This window comes from Ctenopharyngodon idella, chromosome 18 (assembly GCF_019924925.1).
Source record: "Ctenopharyngodon idella isolate HZGC_01 chromosome 18, HZGC01, whole genome shotgun sequence".
Taxonomy (NCBI): domain Eukaryota; kingdom Metazoa; phylum Chordata; class Actinopteri; order Cypriniformes; family Xenocyprididae; genus Ctenopharyngodon; species Ctenopharyngodon idella.
The window spans coordinates 20,835,786-20,854,297 of NC_067237.1; the positions used below are offsets into that span (position 1 = coordinate 20,835,786).

General features: G+C 36.7%; 1 protein-coding gene across 12 annotated transcripts in view; it reads right to left on the reverse strand.

Annotated features, from left to right (window-relative positions):
- mef2aa (myocyte enhancer factor 2aa) overlaps positions 1-18,512 on the reverse strand; it is a 102,991-nt gene that overhangs the window by 37,106 nt on the left and 47,373 nt on the right. For all 12 annotated transcript variants that reach the window (XM_051869709.1, XM_051869713.1, XM_051869711.1 and 9 more), the window contains one exon: positions 17,508-17,711. In XM_051869709.1, the coding sequence (XP_051725669.1) occupies positions 17,508-17,711 (204 nt within the window). The remainder of the gene's footprint in view (positions 1-17,507; positions 17,712-18,512) is intronic.

Below are 18,512 nucleotides of genomic sequence, written 5' to 3' on the forward strand. Positions count from 1 at the left end.
AGTGGATACAGATGCTGTAAGCACACCTACAAATGTCTGTAATCCCGATAAGCTCTTAAGTGAAGCACATAGACTCGTAATGATTGTTTAGGCTGATCTGCAGTACTGCAATGAAACTTTACTTTGAATACACTGTTGTCTTTCGTGGAAAGAAGAAGACGAGCCACCTACACATGACTCAGATAGAGAAAAACTCTGGTTTCCATGAAAAGGGAGGGCATTATGGGAGAGGTTATCACTTTACTCTTCAGTAAATCGGGTGTTCTGTGCTGTGTTGCTGTCCTAACGCTAATTCAAGTGGAAAGGAAGAAACAGAGTAGGTGTGTATTTCTCCGTTTTGCCTGCATGCATATAACTTCCCAAATCATTTCTTGTTTTGCAACTGCAAATTAGTTTTGTAAAATTAGGTACATGCAACCTTAACACATTTGAGACATTTGGGAATGTGTTATACATAAAACTTTATTTGAAGCCAAATCCGTGATGAGACGCCAAGTTTTTATTATGAATCAAAGCATATGCAAAAACCAAACCATAAGCAGTGGCAACTGATTTAAAATCCTTCCTCAGGCGGTCCACATCACCACTGAGATCAATTCAACCCACTCCTGCAAAGAACAAACAATACATCGCTGAAAGTGAAAGAATTTTAATTGAAAGCATAACATCGCCGCATGTGCCAGTTCTTGAACGCCGAATAATAATTTCACCAAACTCTGCACCCTCTACATTAGATATCATGCTGGAGTAAGTAAACATGATCTTTCACATCAGTGCTGAAGTCATTACAGAGGCTATTTGGTCTTACGTCATCTGAGAATAATTCATGGCTGAAATCGGCAAACACGTGCCAGATCGCTGAGCTGGGAACAGTATCTGAGGTAGAGAGAGAAAGAGAGAGAGAAGGCCCCATTCTTGCTCTTATTGAATTACATTCAATCATGTTTGCCCGCGTCGGAGATGCTTTTCCCCCCTCCCACTGGAGAGTAATCAATAGTCAAAGAGGACACTTCCATTAGCTTTTGCGCCTGCTATCTAGGGACTGGTTCTGATGGTAACCAGGAAAAAGAAGGGTGGGAGGAGAGAGGTTTGTTAAGTTCAAGTAGACTGGGCACTTCATTGTTTCCATTTTTGTGTCCATTACACTTATATATTCTGAATCTAAGTATTGAAAATAAATGAAAGCCTCTTATTTGAGACTATTGAGAGATTCTAGCACCAATACCATGTAAAGCAAAGTACTATCAATTCCAATTCTGGACCTGAAAAAAAATGGTTGTCATTTCCATTTCTCTCAAAACATAGGGATGTATCACACAGAAATATTTTCTGTTTGTCAGTCAATATGATTTTTTCCCTAGAAGACCTAGAGAACCCATAGAGGAGAGGGCAGGCATGGATCTGTCATGGGCACACCTATCAGGACTTAACAGGGCTGAGAGCACAAGGGTGAAGACAGCTGCCAGATGTGGCTGCTCTTATACTCTTATATTTTTTATTCAGTCGTCTGACTTGTGAAGTTAAAACAAAGCAAGCAAAAGCAGTCAATGGAATACCCATTTATCAATGAAATACCCATTTATAAAAAGAAAAAAACTACGAAGAAAAAACATTTTAAACAACATTTAGTCAAAACATTTTAAAAATGGTTTACTATCTATTGAAAAGGCATAGCCACACAACATATAGATCTATCAAAATAACAAGCAATAAATATGAGAAATAATTTATTTATTTCTTTATAATGTATACATAATCTCATTGTTGGTAAGAAGAACTAATAACTTAATAATTACATAATTTAATGTGAAGAAAGAATCCAACAGTTAACTGTCAAAATTTAAGTTTTGTTGTAAGTTAATTACGTTGGACCAGAAGGATGGCTTTATTGATTTCTGTTCATTACACTAAGCTATTAGAAGATTAAACTCAATAATTAGTTCAGTTGATAAACTGGCTTTTAATAAATGGTAGGAGCTCTGATTCAAGGTTGAAATCATTGCAATCACAAGGTTGAGTTTCTCTTAAATTAAATGTAACTGTTTCCATATCACGAATCAAATACCAGTTTAGGCAATCAATATATATGTGATTTATATGTGCCAAATATATCATTTGTCTCAGTACCGGTAAACACTTTTCAGTCAGTTCACAAGTTCAGTAGTCACTATATGTAGGCAACTGGTTGTAGGCCAGTGCAAGGAAAATATTGTGGGCACCAATTTGCCTAATGTTCCTTGAAAAGCCTAAAAAACAGTTTCAGCTATGTGTTTTGGAGGAACTACTGGATTGTAACAAATGACTCCAGTGAGGGGGACAACTACCATACAGATAAATATCAGTTACAGTAAATAAAAAATAATAGAAAGAATAGAATAGAAAGTCTACCAGTTACTTAAAACATTTATAAAACATGAAGTACAGATTTACTAAACAGTATCGATACGCAGACGAGAAACAGCGTATTTATCCAGTGAGCTGAGAGTGAAAATGATAGTTCAGAATTAGTCATTCATTTGCGGCGTGCTTCATCCCCCTCTTGTTTCCTCTGTGAATGAGCACCAGGGTTATTTGCTCAGAGTCAGCGCATCTATGTTCAAGCACTTGAGATTAGAGCCTGCCTCATTAGTCTCATTGGAGACTAATGTTTACCAAAGGCCCACCTCGCTCTGGGCCTTTTGTTGCTTTGTCTTCTTTTTATTTCAGCCTCTTGAAGAAGGCCTGGTTTTTAAATGAAAAATATCAGTTTTGCTAGAAAATGAGAAAGCGAGAGAAAGAAAAACAGAAGGGGGGGGTGAAAAAAGTCGTTCTGACGTCAATGAGGCACGACACGTGCTAAAAACAAGAATCTCTTGGCAGTAACCAGGTAACAAGCATCATGCTCAAAGGGAGAAGGGACGTTCTCAAAGAGCACAGCGAGAGGGTACAAGACAGATTCGCTTCAGTGTTTCATGTTCATCATTACATACATGAACCCTACTAAACCCAGTCTTCTAAAATGCACTCTCCTAACTGATGCGTCATAGATAATATGGCCATGTACAGTCCATTTTCCACTTATGTGGTTGCTTGGAAGCATAATATTTGGCTTGATGTGGCACACAGCCTTACTTTAAATCCTTTACCATTATATGTTCCTTATATTCGCTTCCGGGAGAGATACTTTAAGTGAAAGAGGAATATTCTGCTGCCACTGATTCTTGCTGGTCTCTGTTGTGAGGTAAACACCAAACTGTGTTTCCACAGCAACCTGGTCACACTTTACATGGGAGAGAGAAAAGAACAACAATTACCACGAATTCAGACCTTGCATCTAGAGAGCTGTCAGAGAGACAGGGTCTTATAAAGTGGCTATCAGAAGAATGAACCAAATGTAGCTCTTTGTTTCAGAAGAGAGAAAATGGCATGTTCCAAAGAGGGGCTGTGCTCTTGTTCTAGACTGAAAGCCCAGAGGAAAGGGAGTCCTTGTCCTATAAAAAAGGGCACTTTGAAAAGCTGCAGGAGGCTTGATTCAACACCATTATTGTTACAGCTCTTAGTGTGGTATATTAAGACAGTGCTTTTTTAACCTGACATGTGTACTTCACTCCAGTAAGAATAGGCCATTCATTTACAAAATGTGACTTTTTTTACCAGGTCGTCAAAGAGTTTATTTCCATGCATAATTCTTTAAATGTATATCTTTCAATCTGAGAACTGATAGTTTCACAAACTGCAGAAAACTATGCATAAATAAAATTAAAAATGAAATGTGTTTGCAAGGAAAAAACTACTCTTTTTGTATGACACTATCCATTAACAAAATGTTACAATCGTCTGGTTGAATTCAAACTTTCACACCCTCTCTCAATAGCATCCAAAAGGAATGTTTTATTGGAATTCTCAGTTATGTTTCAGTTAAGTATCACCACATTTAAAAAATAGAAACTCACAAAACTAAGTGAAATACAGTAAGAGTGTAGATATATAAAATGGATGTGGATAGATTAGCTAAGATTATGTGGTCTTGGAAGAATTTGTTGAGAAATATTTGAGTTCACATTGAAATAACTGAATTCTGATTGCAGACGTTGCTATCTTGGAGAATCTGAGCAAAATGAAATTTATATAATACACTTTTCAGGAGAAAAATCTAAGAGGCAGGAGACTACTGCAATATTAGCAATTTATTTTGTGTCATTTCAGTGCTTTCTGCGGGAAACAACTGATATATTTAAGATCTTGTCTGTATTATTACCTGGAATTTACCATTCCTGACTCCTCTTAATTAGCAGAAATGACAACACTTTCTTTCAGAAAATACCACAAATACGTTTACTCAGAGAAGAGGAGTGTTTGTTTTTAGTGTGCAGACTGACAAAACAAGTTACTCAAGCAAGCATTGGTGGAGGTGAACTGTTGCCACAGTTTGGTCACTGATTTACCCTAGTGATAAGAAAACAATTCTACTTGAACTATTTATTAGGTAAACCGCCTCTTTAAGATGAGGTCAGAGATTCCTTATAAAATCTTCATGTACAAGGTCGAATGCAGAAGTCATTTCTTGTCACGAACAGACTGCTATTTTGAAACGCTAAGTTATCTGATAACCCTAAAATGTACCTCCGTGTGACTCAGATATAGTGGATGATTTTCTTATGTGAAACTATATAACATAACAATTGCTTATACCTATGAATCATTAAAATAACTACCATATTATTAGCACAAAATTTATGGCAATCCATGTTTTCACCGTTATACGGTAGTGGGCACTATTACACATCTTCTGAAAGAGTAAAGAAACTCTGGATCAAAACACAGGCGAAGAAGTATCAGAAACAAGCGATAAATTTGCTTTTTTACATTGCTTATGCACATGTAAAATAACACGATTTTCATACATTAAACAGCATGTAAATCAAAACTGCCTAATTTTACTGAATGAAATGTTGAGGATGAGGTATAGGACTGTGCAAGCTTTGGGGGTGTTGCTGGAAGCAATCTACTCCATCTATGTTTTGATAATTTCTGAATCCGATCCGGGCGTAGTCTTTGACATAAACGATTTTCTTTTTTTTTTTTTCTTTTTTTTTTTATGAAACTTACCCACATTCAAGTGTTGATAAAGAATGCAAAAAAAGAAAGCATGAAACTAGATTTTTTTTTTTTTTTTTTTTGGTTAAAAAATGTATTGATATATTCCATGTTCAGATATTAATACAATACAACTAAAACGTACTGAATGTAAGTAAATATTTTGTCGGCCATTACATTTTTGTGAAAATGATCAAAAATGCTGGCGATGGCTGGGAACTTTATTAAAAAAAAAAAAAAAAAAAAAAATGCTGCCGTGAAAAGAGTTAAAGCTTCATTATTCAGGATGCATGTCTAAAGAATAGGAAAAATAATGACTAAAGAGTCTGACAGAACTATTCAATTATCAACAAGTAGAAAGTACATCAAACCATCCAGAACCTAGAAAACAAACACTCCCTAAATCTCTGCATGAACATGCCAAGGATTATTCTAAAGGATCTACAGCGTACAACTGAGAATGTGTGAAAGCACAAATATAATTTGCCAAAAAAAAAGTGACCCAGTTGCAATGAGGGCAAAGATTCCGTGGTCAGATGAGACCGAGATAGAGCATATTAACCAAAATTCACAATGATGTGTGCTGCACCTTCACACCACAAAAATACCAACAGCGGAGTTTGGTGGTGATAGCGTCATGCTATGGAGCTTCTATATGAAAATTATGAGAAAATCAAACAAAAGGCAGACTAATAAAATAAGTCCTCCTTATTCTACACAAAAATTATAGTGTAGGGTTTCAGCTCATTATTAAGAATCATATTGGAGAGCACATATATCAGAATATCCTAAAGAAGACACCTTTCCTTTATGTCAATACTGCTGACATTTTCGTTTGACTTAATAAGCACTTTAATATGAAGACTTCTCGACGTGAGAGTAAGCTGCATAACAGAAAAAATATAAAAAAGAAGGAGGAAAGAAAGAGAGTGGCAGCAGATAAGACATTAAAGAGCGAGCAGTGGGAATTGAGAATAGAGAGAAACGGAGATCACTGAAATGAAGTGATATGTTACAGATCATAAGGGAAATTAGACCAGATTTAATAAGTAGTTTATCAAAACAGTGTGAAAATCAGAAGAGAACTGACAGCTGCTAAAAAGGGACAATGAAGTTAACGAAAATGATTAACTTGTTAAAAAAAAAAGTACAAATTTGATTTCACTGAATGAGAAGATCATGTCACAACTTTTTTGGAAGACCTGAGAATTTAATATTTAATTTTATTTTTATAAAACGCTATGGAGCTGCTAATAAAAAAAAAAGTTAAATTAATGCAATCATTCATGAATGTCTTTCAGGAAAAACTGAGGACACTGTCTGTGTCATTTAAAGAGACACCCAGGATGAGTCGAGCAGTGTAACTGACCATGCATCCCCTTTCAGCCTTTTCAAATGTCAAACATGGCTTTAGCAGATCACACAGTCAATCTGGCCCCTGGCCAGCCCAAAGTCAAGCCACTAAGTTAAGCGCTTGCCAATTAAAATGCAATCTTTTCTTGCGTGTTGTCGTCTGTGCATATCAAGCGCAAATTAAGCCCCTGACCCCTTTTACATTAATCCTTGCAGACTAGGTTAATAGTCCAGAACCGTAGGGGTCGTCTGCCCCGCCAGAGCGTGAGGTGAGTGGCGTCATTGTGCAAGTGAGTGATCCTTTAGTGCATTGCCTGCCAAAACCTCAAGGAAGGACTCAGATGCCCCTGCTTTCAGCTGGAGATCGCTGCATGAACTCTCAAAGTGACTTCATTTACTTGATAGTGCTGAAACAATGACATAATCAAATTAAAAAGATGGACTAGGTCAAAACGAAATAAATTATGTCCCTTGGTCATCTTTCCAATAGTATCAAATGATAACATCCTGACAACAAGAGAGCAGAAAGAGCTCCGTTAAGTCTGGTGTCCCCACATACAGTAAGGCAGGGCAAATGTGATTGGAAGGACACTCAGGCCTGAATATGGTGCCTGTTAGCAGGGCTCTATTATCTGGATATGTCACCGTTAAAGATACCAGCACTCCAGCCCTGATCGGTCTCTGAAACAGCCCAGACAAGCCCCTCTGAGACATACTGCCACTAATGTTTGGAAAATGAGCTTAGCAGCTAAGTCTTAATCAACAGGGCCATATAAATAATACTTCCATTAGACTGCCACCTAAGCCTGCTAAGAGAGGGATGAATTTGTCATTTTCATGGTATTAACAACACATACTGAGAGACAACTGAGTTCTCTCTTCATTAGAGCAGGCAAAAATGTTGACCTTTTTTTATTTATTTTAAATTGCAATAATATTTCAATTATTTCAATTAGAGATGCACTGATAGGATTTTAGGGCCGATAGTGTTACCGATTTTAACAAACAATTATTGGCCGATTCCGAAACTGATACCGATATTTGTCGCTTGCTCTCTTATTTTTGTCATTAACTTTTGTCATTAAAATAGATAGTGTTTTGATCATGTTTTAAATCAGCAAAGTTTAAAAAAAAAAAACATGCATTAAGTTAAACTAGCTAGTTTATCATCAAATCATTTCTAATGAACATGGACTGGATCCATTTAACATTCAGCAGGCCAACATAAACACATAAAAACAACAGAACAAAGATACATATGAAATAGTCAATGCTTTTAGGTAGGTTTAACAGTTTTCAGGTACAGAAATGTAAAATAACACTGCATATTCTTCACCGTATAAATTAAATCCATATATTATTACTTCATTTAGACATAGCTAAATTCTACTAAACAACAGTAACATATTTCTGTCACAATTACTTCAAGCTAAACTAAACTTTTATTTTGACAGGTTGCCATGAAGACCTTCAAGTTTCTGTGTGTTTATGATATGACGATAGATTTTCTCAAATGAAATGGTAAAATGCTCACGAAGTGACTCTGGAGATGAAGTTCATGCATTCATGTCCTCATATAGTGAGGTGGCAGAGGAAATAAAACAGCGAGTGTCACGCATGCTTCAGTGTGTGTGTGTGTGTGTGAGGAAAATGAAACCACGCGTCTGTGCCATTCATTCACACAGAGACACACTGAACATGCAGGATTCATATTTAAATAGTCTTTTTGTGGCTTAATATTCACAGACACTAGTCTATATTGCAATTTAATTTAAGTGTACTGACCTACTTTTTATTTATCAAAACTTTGACAAATTCCGTGACATTCCGCGTTATACAGTAAATTCCGTTTTTATGACTGGATTCCGTGATTCCGTCCGCATTTTCCACGTCGTGGAAATCATGAGGCCCTATGCACATTAATCCTTATGAAAATTATTTAGTCAAGAATAGTGAGCGATTTTTTTGTCTTTTGTTGTTTGATTAACATAAAAACGCACACAGCAGGAATATTGGATTATGGATTAATCTTGGATTATGCAACAGACTTTATACAATTTAGCGCCTTCACGCAGTTAATTAATAAACCATCGGTTTGTTACATTGGCCTTTTTCATGCTATAGCCGGTATGCCGATGGCTGTAAATTGATCAAAAAATGGCCGATACATCGGTGCATCTCTAATTTAAATATTTTTTGTATTGTTGATTAGATAAATGCAGCCTTGGTGAGCATAAGAGACTTCTTTCAAAAATCTTACCCACCCCAAACCTCTGAATGGTAGTATAGCTGCTAATTTTTAAAATGAGACAAACAGGCTGATTCACTGTATAAAATGGCCAAATTCAATGTAATGAAATTACACATCAATGGCCATCAAGGGCAATGAATGGTGGATCCACAAACTATAGACAAGGGACTTTTCCCAACAGTCTATTTTTCTTTGAAAATGCCATGATTTCAATTTCTCTTGTCAAAGTCAATTTTACATCTGTGTTGCTTAAAGCGTAAGCATGACTTAAATCATTCCATCACTATCAATTTAGTCTAATCAAATCTAAAGAGCATATTTTAATAGGCAGACTTAAGGGATTTAGACCGAAGCATTCATCGCCATCTCTCACTTCTCGCACTGTTGCTTTTCTTTCTTTCCGCCACTCTCCTTCCATCCTCACATCAGCAGGAGGAGGATAATTGATCAATCACGCTAATTGAACAGTCTGGCCAGCTAGCTCACAGAAGCAGATGTGCCAATTTGCATTCATTAAGGCAGAGTCGGGTCTTAATCACCGCACAAGCTTTGATTGACAGCACAAACAATTCAATGCAAACCTCCCAACAAAACAGTAAAATTCAGCTCAGCAGCTATAAAAATAAATGCAATTATCTTGTAAAGTGTGTATATTTACAGAAAAACTTCACAAGTCTTACAGGAGGCGTTGTAGCACTCGTACCAAAGTGCTCTGATAAAATGACGATTGATTTAACAGCTTTGGCAACATTACTGATATAGCACAGAGTCGTGTGTTGTGGTGAATGTCCCAAAAATCCCCAGACCCAGTGACATCAGCCATCCCCTCTTGCCCCCCTCCCTTCAACCAGAGTGATGAATAAAAGTCCCTTATCAAAAATATCTCCCTCCCCCAGTCCCACAGCATAGCCTCATTTCCTTCCTCTTCTCCCCAGACACCGGCTCCTTACTACATCCATATCCAGAGCCAATAGAAACTGTGAGCGAGCTCTTGTTACGAGCTCAAGTGCTTCTGTACGAACATGAATATGCATAGCATAGCTAATACAGTTGCATGGCTGTTTGGAGGCGCTCACATGCCGTTCACAGCTTCAAAGGTTCAGATGAAAAGCAGAGTGACTGCTTTTTGTCCCGTGCTTGTGGTAAAACAATGGTGTTATTCACATGGAACAAAACAGGAATCTCATGCAGAAAAGACAGAAGAAGGGCTGACATTTGGGAATGGTCAAGATTTACATATCCTGCGATTCTCGATTATGCCTTTTCCAGGAAATAATTCTCAAAAGAATTTATCGAGACCAACTAAGATTTTTTTGTTGTTAAAGTGTTTGTAAGGATACTGATAGTTAGAAGGCAGCTGTCTGACTGACATGGGGAATGGGAACATAGTTTGTGTAACATTAGCAACACATTATTACCTGTTTGATAACATAGTCAAGCAAAAAGCTAATCATATTAATTACCGTTATGTGTCCGATGTTGTAAAGAGCGAAACCATTGTGCAGCGTTTACCTCAAAAAGTTGACTGAGTGGATCTCTGAGCTGGCGTGAGTGAGTAGAGACGGGTCTAATTTGCATATTCATTGCTCCGTGTATATTAAATGAGGCAAGGGTGTAGAGTTACATTCAAGCTATTTTAAGGCAAGAAGAAAATTTTTTTCACAGGAAAAAAATTTAAATATGTCATTTTGATGATCGAAAATGCATTTTAAGGGATAAAATTATTGACTACAGGGGGACTTTAAAGGGATAGTTCACCAAAAATGAAAATTCTGTCATCATTCGCTCACCCTCAAGTTGTTCCAAACCTGTATGAATTTCTTTCTTCCACTGAACACAAAAGAAGATATTTTGAAGAATATGGGTAACAACTTGAGGGTGAGTAAATGATTACAGAATTTTCATTTCTGGGTGAACTATCCCTTTAAAAATGATTTTATTAGATTTCATATGCTTTCTTTGTTGATAAGTTACAGTGGTACTGTCTACTGTACTGGTCGGCCTTTGAATATTTCTTCAGGAAAAAAAAAGCATTTGCTTTTTAAAACCACACACAACAATGCAAGCCTCTTACAGAGGCCTAAAAACATTTGCCTGAATCATTCCCTGATTTGCTTACTATTTGAGCCAGGTAAATGACACCTCAGACAACAACCATAGTATTGCAAAAGGTCAGCTGGCCGTTCACGGTTATTTGCAACATGTTGGAAAAAAGTCTTACATGTAAATCTCAAAGCAAACATACAATATGAATGTAAGTCTGCAGCCGAAACACTTCCCCCAGCATTCAATAGAATGGCTGCTAGCTGGGATCACTAATGTGTTCAAACCATGATAATTTGGACTAATGAGAATGGACTGATATCAGCATGGCTTAGTAATGCTCTTGAGAGCATCTAACAGAGGTGAGGGGGTAAAAGGGACAAATGGACGCCACATATCTGCTGTGAAGTTCATATCTGATTTCAAGGAATCCTATGTGCACACTGAGAGGGCTGTATTCAGAATACCAGCATAGGGCTACTAAGATTTCATTACCTCCAGTTGGAGAGGAACAAGAGGAAGGATGATTTAATTATTTTAATTACCTGCAGCAGCTTTTTCATTTGGAGCACAAACAGAATTCAATTTGAAACACAACAGGAACTATAAGGACTTTCTTTAGACAGGACAACTGTAAAGTATTTTCGCTCATTCATACAGTCTTTGTCCACCTTTTTATTAATTGAAATTGACGTACAGTAAGAGGAAATCCAATAACAAATCAAATTCAGAGGAATTAAAGGAATGTATTGATAATTGTTAAGCTTTATTACCACAGAGAATTATTCCTCAGTTGCTCCTCAGTTTGCCAAAACAAGCAAATATCACGATACCAGGATAAACTTTAAAATACACTGTTTTGAAAGTATATACAAGATTTAACTGTTGAGCATGTTAACCTGAGACCAGTGTGATAGAAAAGTTTTTAAAACTTTTTTAACTCGTCATGATCATGTAAAGTCACTAATAAATGGTACATTTCGCATTAAAAGTGCATGGATACCAGAAAGAGACAAATTATTATTTAAATGTCATTGATGATAACTGATAAATAGACAATATCAATAAATAAAAAATAAAACACTAAAAACTAAAGTCATTTTAAATGTTGGAAGTGAATTTAGGCATCACAACTATATAATGTGCATGAAAAAATATATTCGCTAAAGATAATATTTTACAGTATTATTAATTAGTGTTTTAATTATTAATTTTATGTGAGATTTAGAGTACTATATAAAGGAATAATCCTAAATAGAGGAAATAGATACTAAATAGAAGAAATAATCATGCACAAATAAATATCGACAATACCAAAAATAAAAAAAAAATTCCCTAATTCCACCCACAAGAATTACTTCAGTAACTCATAATCCGACAAACAATATAAATTTCACAGCTCAAATAATACATGTATGATGTACAGTATGGAAGAACTAATATAAGCTTTTTAACAAAAATATGAGCCCTATGGAAAATGTTTTCCCCTGTAGACTTTAATAAATTACTGCCAACACTTTTTTTAACAAATGAAAGAATGAGTCCAAATTATTGTCTGTGCCAACAGCATGACATATTCTGAACCCAGAACTTTTTCTAATAGAAACACAAACAGTGAATATGCCTTAAAATTCATCAATAACCTAACTTACTTCACAAAAGGTCAGAGAACTTCCACAGTTTTATAAAAGTGAAATGTGTGGGGCTGTGCTATTATACACAATCTCTAGACTGAGGTCCATCTTACATGAAAAGTCCTTTCAACCTCACTTCCTTTCATATTCTCTGAGCAATGCAAAAGGTGAGAACAAGGACAAAGTGTGTTAGTGGAGACCCAATACAGTGGAACACCAGTGGTCCTTAAAGACCCCTGCGAGACGTTGAATGGACATGCTGTAACCTCTGAGGAAACGCTCCATCAATCCTGCGCTGCTACTCAGTAAATAAAAGGGCTTGCTTCAGACCCACAGCCTTTGAAAAGGGAGACACAGATGGGATTGCGGCCACTTTTAATCAGACAGAGAAGTGGACAGGATCCACAAAGGGAGATTTCACGCAACGCTTCACCTGTCGCCTGGAGTGTTATTGAAGTTGAACCACGGTGCGGCAGGCGCACAGTCGCACACACACCAAAAACACACATTGCTCAGGCATGGTGATCTCGGTCTAGTGCTCCAGTACTGACTGCGGGCCAGACTTGAGACAAAGTCCATAGCCCTGAGCCTGGTCGTCACACTGTGCCCCACTCACACATCCATCTGTGGAAAGCAATACATCTGTTCCCCTGACTATGCAAAGCCAGGCCTTTTGCTACAGATGGTGGTGGCAAGTAGGAATGTGACTTTTGATTTGGCTTCTCATATGGAACAGGAATGTAAGCTAGTCAATGTAAAAGCAGCAAAGGATGCATTTATTCTAGAGGACGGAAGAAGGACAAATGAGAAAAAATGTGCGATTGTTTGTGTGGCATTTATCACTTTAACACAGTTTATTTATTTAGATAAGTGTAAGTGCCTCCATGTGAAACACATTTCACCAGGAGAAAAGGCAAGAAGAAACGGGGGGGGGGGGGGGGGGAACACAAATGGGAGGTTTAGAGAGTGGGGTATTGATTTGTTATATAAATGTTTAACTCTTCATCTCTTTTATGACAAGCTAACTGCTTAACAAAAACAGAAAATAAAGATTCAAATAACACTGGATCTGTGAGAAAGCAGTTTCTAGCTGGACAAACAGTCTAAAGTTACTTCAGAAACAGTACGAAGAGGAGGAAACTCCCACCATTTAGTCAAAACAGCCTTATTTCATAAATGTCTAGAACCAAATTTTTGGTAGCCTGTGAGAATTAGGGATGCACTAAAATTCAGGCTGATACTATGTTGGGTGATTATTACTAATAAATAGCTAATATTAAAAATTGTGTACTATTTTGTGTAAAATAAATAATACACTAAAAACTAAAATCAGTTGTTTTCAATGTTAAACTTAAGCATCAGAACATTATGTACAGTATGAAAAAAATATTTGTTCTAAAATTTGTTAAAGATTACATCTAACAGTGTTATTAAATTTAGTGTTCTTAAAAGGTTAATTTTAAGTCATCCATATGTTAAAAAAGGAAATAATTGCACAATTAAAATATCTAATATCAGCCGATACCAATACATAATAACATTTTTTTTTTTTTTAAATCACAAATTTCATCCAGCTTTCAGTGTAGCCTGGTTTCAAATAAAGCAGCAACCTTTACAATAATTTTTTTGTCAAATTTGGTTTAAAATGAAAACTGAACACTTTTGGAGATTTCAATTTGCCCCCATTTAGCTAAACAGGAGCTGAACTTGAGTGCCTACTATATACTGTACAGGGTGTTGCCAAGATGGCCGAAGAGTGGACTGACATATCTTAAAAAGGCTTTGGGTTACTTCCTCCTTGAACATGCCATTTGATTAATAATATCACTATATGGTATCCTCTTTCAGAATGGCACACTGTACAATATGAGAACACATGCCTGTGTTTTTATGGATAAAATCAATATTGCTGAGTACTGATATCCTTTGGTTATATCGGTATACTGTATAACTCCTGCACAGATCTTTACATGTGTCTCTATGGAGTCATACTGCCTTCAACCAAAATCAAAGTCAGCAGCACTTCTGATGGAAGTCCAGGGCTGATATCTCTGCTCCTGGTTTCTCCAGCATGTAGCCGGGCAGGAAAAGAGAGTGGAGGCTTCAATAGCTTATTTCTGCTCTGCTTCTTTACGGCTGAATCATGGCCTCAGAAAGAGAGCTGGCTGTGGGCGATCTCTGCAGCTATGAGTAGATGCTGGCCCACTGAGCAGGGACAAGGCTGCTTTGTTGGGGCCCTTCATGCATTGGGTCAGGCTCCTCCACAGCGGCCTGAGGGCCGATGTGGGAAAAGCGGCAGCTTGCCACCAGCTTGCGTTCCACATCAGTAAGCGTCAGAAAGAAATCTGCTGACGCTTGATTGTGCGGCTGTACATGTCCTGCATGTGTTTGTTGATGTCCTACAAGACACTTACAGGATAGAGCTAACATTTTTTCACTTAAAAATAACGTGGAATGGCAATTTACAACAGTAAAGAGGCTCTTTAGTCATGCAAGAGGACGTTTTGTAACACAGAACACAGTGATTTCCCGTTCTTTAAAATCACAGAGGGAAAGACACAAAGCCATTGAGAGGGGGCACAGCATCCTCTTTAAAAGCTGTTGTAAAGAGGTAAAGCTGACATGGGGTGGCTGTTACATAAGGGGTGAGTGTGTCCATTCATTTTTAATGCAGGTGAGGGCCCTCTTGGTGCAGAGAAGAGAGCAGATGGGCCACTGATGGAGAGCTCAGGCTTTGTGGATGGCTCTGTGCATTCTTCTGCAGTTCTGCCATGCAGGTAATTCACCAGCAGTGTCATCAGCATGAATAAAAGATAGCTCGGCCCAGCTGACTCCTTTTATGCAGTTTTAGACTTCTTTTTTTTTTCCAAGTAAAAGACTTTAAAGGGATACTTTCTACAAAAACAAAAAGTCTGTCATGAATTCTGTTACCTTTATGTCGTTCCAAACCTGTATAAATTTCTAATTTGCAGAACACAAAAGAAGAACTTTTTTGAGCATAAAATGAAAGTCAATGGTCTAAACAACACTGGGCCAAGCTGACTTTTAATATATGTGACCCATGCTGGCAAAATGAGTCGCAATGAGCACATTTTCAAAATAAGTTTTTGTTATTTTCACATTCTCTATTAAAAAACCCTCAAAATGATGTATGATTTGTTGGAATCTGACATGACAGAACTACACCTGTTTGAAGTCGATAGAGTCAGCAAAGTCAATTTTGAGAAAAATTGAGTTAAAGTTTTCTGAAACAAAATCACCTAGCAACAACCAAACCTTAAAATCCCTGTTAATACCACCAAATTTGGCACAAACCAAGTGAAAACCTCTATCTATAGGAAAAAATATAAATATAATAAAATATAATAAAAATATTTTTTCCATGATTCCACAATTGTTTGCTTTACAACAATACAAAACTTGGGCTGAGAGGAAGCGCCAGACGTCCAGAAGCAGGAAGAGAAAATGGCATTTTTCATGGTCAAAGGAAAGGTACTCCTCTCAGAAAACGTACAAATAAAGATACTTTTAGATATTTAATTGCTATTTGGAGCATTGGGATTGCTAGACGAGGGCTTAATGAACTCCTTTTTGTGAAAACCTCAAATTCGACCAGAATTGTCATTTTTCACTTGTTTTGCGTGTAGCCCGTGCACATTCCGCCTCATTTTGCCAGCATGGGTCACATATGGACGAAAAAAGACCTTTTTCGAAGTATCTTCTTTTGTGTTCCACAAAGTCATACAGGTACTGTAACAACATGGGAGTGAGTAAAATTATGACAATTTTTCATTTTTAGGTGAACTATCCCTTTATTTTTTTCTTTAAAAAAATGTCTAAAACTGCATAACAATTCATAGGATTTTGTGAATTCCATTCAAATCTTTCTTTATAATAGAAAATATCTAGTGAATGAGAATGAAAATGCTTTCACGAGTACCATACAGACAACTGAAAATATTTGAAACACTAAAAATATTATTTATGCATAATAAGCCCATTCGATAAAATCTTTTAAAACATTTTTTTGTCTGCATTACACATGCTACACTGACATTTTTGATTTCTATTTAGTAAGCGAGTACTGAACGATTAAAAAAAAAAAAAAAATCTAGAATGACGTCAAAGAGACGTTTTGAATGCATTTATTGTTATTATAGCTCACTGATGGTCTCGACCTATAAAACTGGAATGTTGCTTTTGACAAATGAGGACAGTGCATGCCTGGCAAATCCTGCTTTCTGTGTACTAAACACTACAGTAGTATGGTTTTGGTTTGCACAGCACTCATATGGCCAGCTGGGAAGGCTTTATGATGAGCACACAAGTTTTACGAATTGTATAAATGGGAAATTTTTACACACTCATTAATTGAGGCAAACATGAATGGTGGACAAAAAATAGATGCCCTGTTCCATGTGCCCAGTTCAGTTAGGGGGCTGTTACATGATCTATGCCCCTTTGTCAGTTGCGGTACTCAAATACGTCTGGACTTATCAGTGGCTGCAGACGTCCTGAACCCTATCTAAGCACAAATGAGAAGGAAACTGTTACATGCTGTCCAGGCATCAGTTTGTCCCCCATGGCACTATGAAACACACATGCTGAACATTTATGCATAGATAATTTCTGAACTTCAACCTAAAACTGATTGCTGTACTAGACATTAACAAACAGCTACATAATTTGTGAGACTTGATATCTATGTAAAATGAATACAGTGACTCCAAAAAGTATTTGAACACTTAAGTCACACTTAAAAATGTATTAATGTCTTTGCATCATACTGTATAACAAAATATCAAACCAAGTGGCAGTTAAAATTGAGGGGACATCACTTCATACATTCAACAAAAAAAAATATATCTTGGGCCAGTTGAATAAAAGTAAAAGTAAGGCAAAATGGCTACAAGAAGTGAAAATATTTCTGAGAAAATCTCCAGCATAATTTATTTGTAGAAGCCAATTGGTTTGAAATTGTGTTTTCTAATCCAATGTAATTCAAACATTTTTAAAATGTGATGTCAAAGTCCAAGAGCCCGAATACTTTTTGAGGCTCAATACATTAGAAATTACATTACAGTAAATATAAAAACTCTTCAATCATCAAAGACTGGTCATTACATGAATCAGAAGTAGGCCACACTCACCTCTACAATGTCAGAGTTGGTTCTGCTCTCATGGGGTTCGTTGTATTCTGTGTACTTAAGTAGGACTTTGTCCATGTCAGTGCTGGCATACTGAAAGAGTTTGTTCGAGCTGTTGAATATAATCAGGGCGATCTCACAGTCACACAACACGCTCAGCTCATAAGCTTTCTTCATCAAACCAAACTTCCGCTTTGTGAAGGTAACCTGTGAGGAAAAAGAGAAAATATGACACGCTCAGTGAAATGTTATTTTATACACAGATATACTACAATATTTGCCTTCACATTAGCATTTAGAAAGTCAATCAAGATGATCACCGAAGAATACAGAGGAAAATATCCTACTGCTCTCGTACATACACATATACACTCCAGGGCAAAACAAATGGGCCAAGCCAAAAATGGCAAAATATTTAGTGGTCTTTTAATGGTCTTAACAATTTTAATCACAAAATACTGGTCAAGAAATTAGCAAGAATTGCACAAATGCTTTAGATAAAGTAACTTAGCATGGAATAGCCTTCCCCAACTTGCAGACGGCTTTTTTACAGAAAGAAGAGTCAGTGTTGTTCCATTGACTTCAAAGCAAACAGTTCATGAGTAGTTGAAATGTCTCCCAGTTCGTTTGAGTTTAATATGAGACCAAATATTCTCGCCAGGGTTCAAATCTGGACTCTGACCAGGCCAAAACATGACCCTGATGGACTAGTTCTTAAGCCACTTCTTGATTGTCTTTGTAATTTGGGCAGGAGCATTGTTTAAAAATAACATCTGATCATTTCTCTTTAGATAACAACTTTTCATTGGTAGGACGCAAGCCATTCTGCAATATTCTCCTGTACTCCAAAGCATGAAATTAACTTTCACAGTGAAGTAGCTCACCAATACCAGTATTCATCACGCCACACACAACTTATATATGTATATATATATATATATATATATATATATATATATATATAAATACGCTGCCCGGCCAAAAGAAAGTTTCTGTTTGGATTTAAAT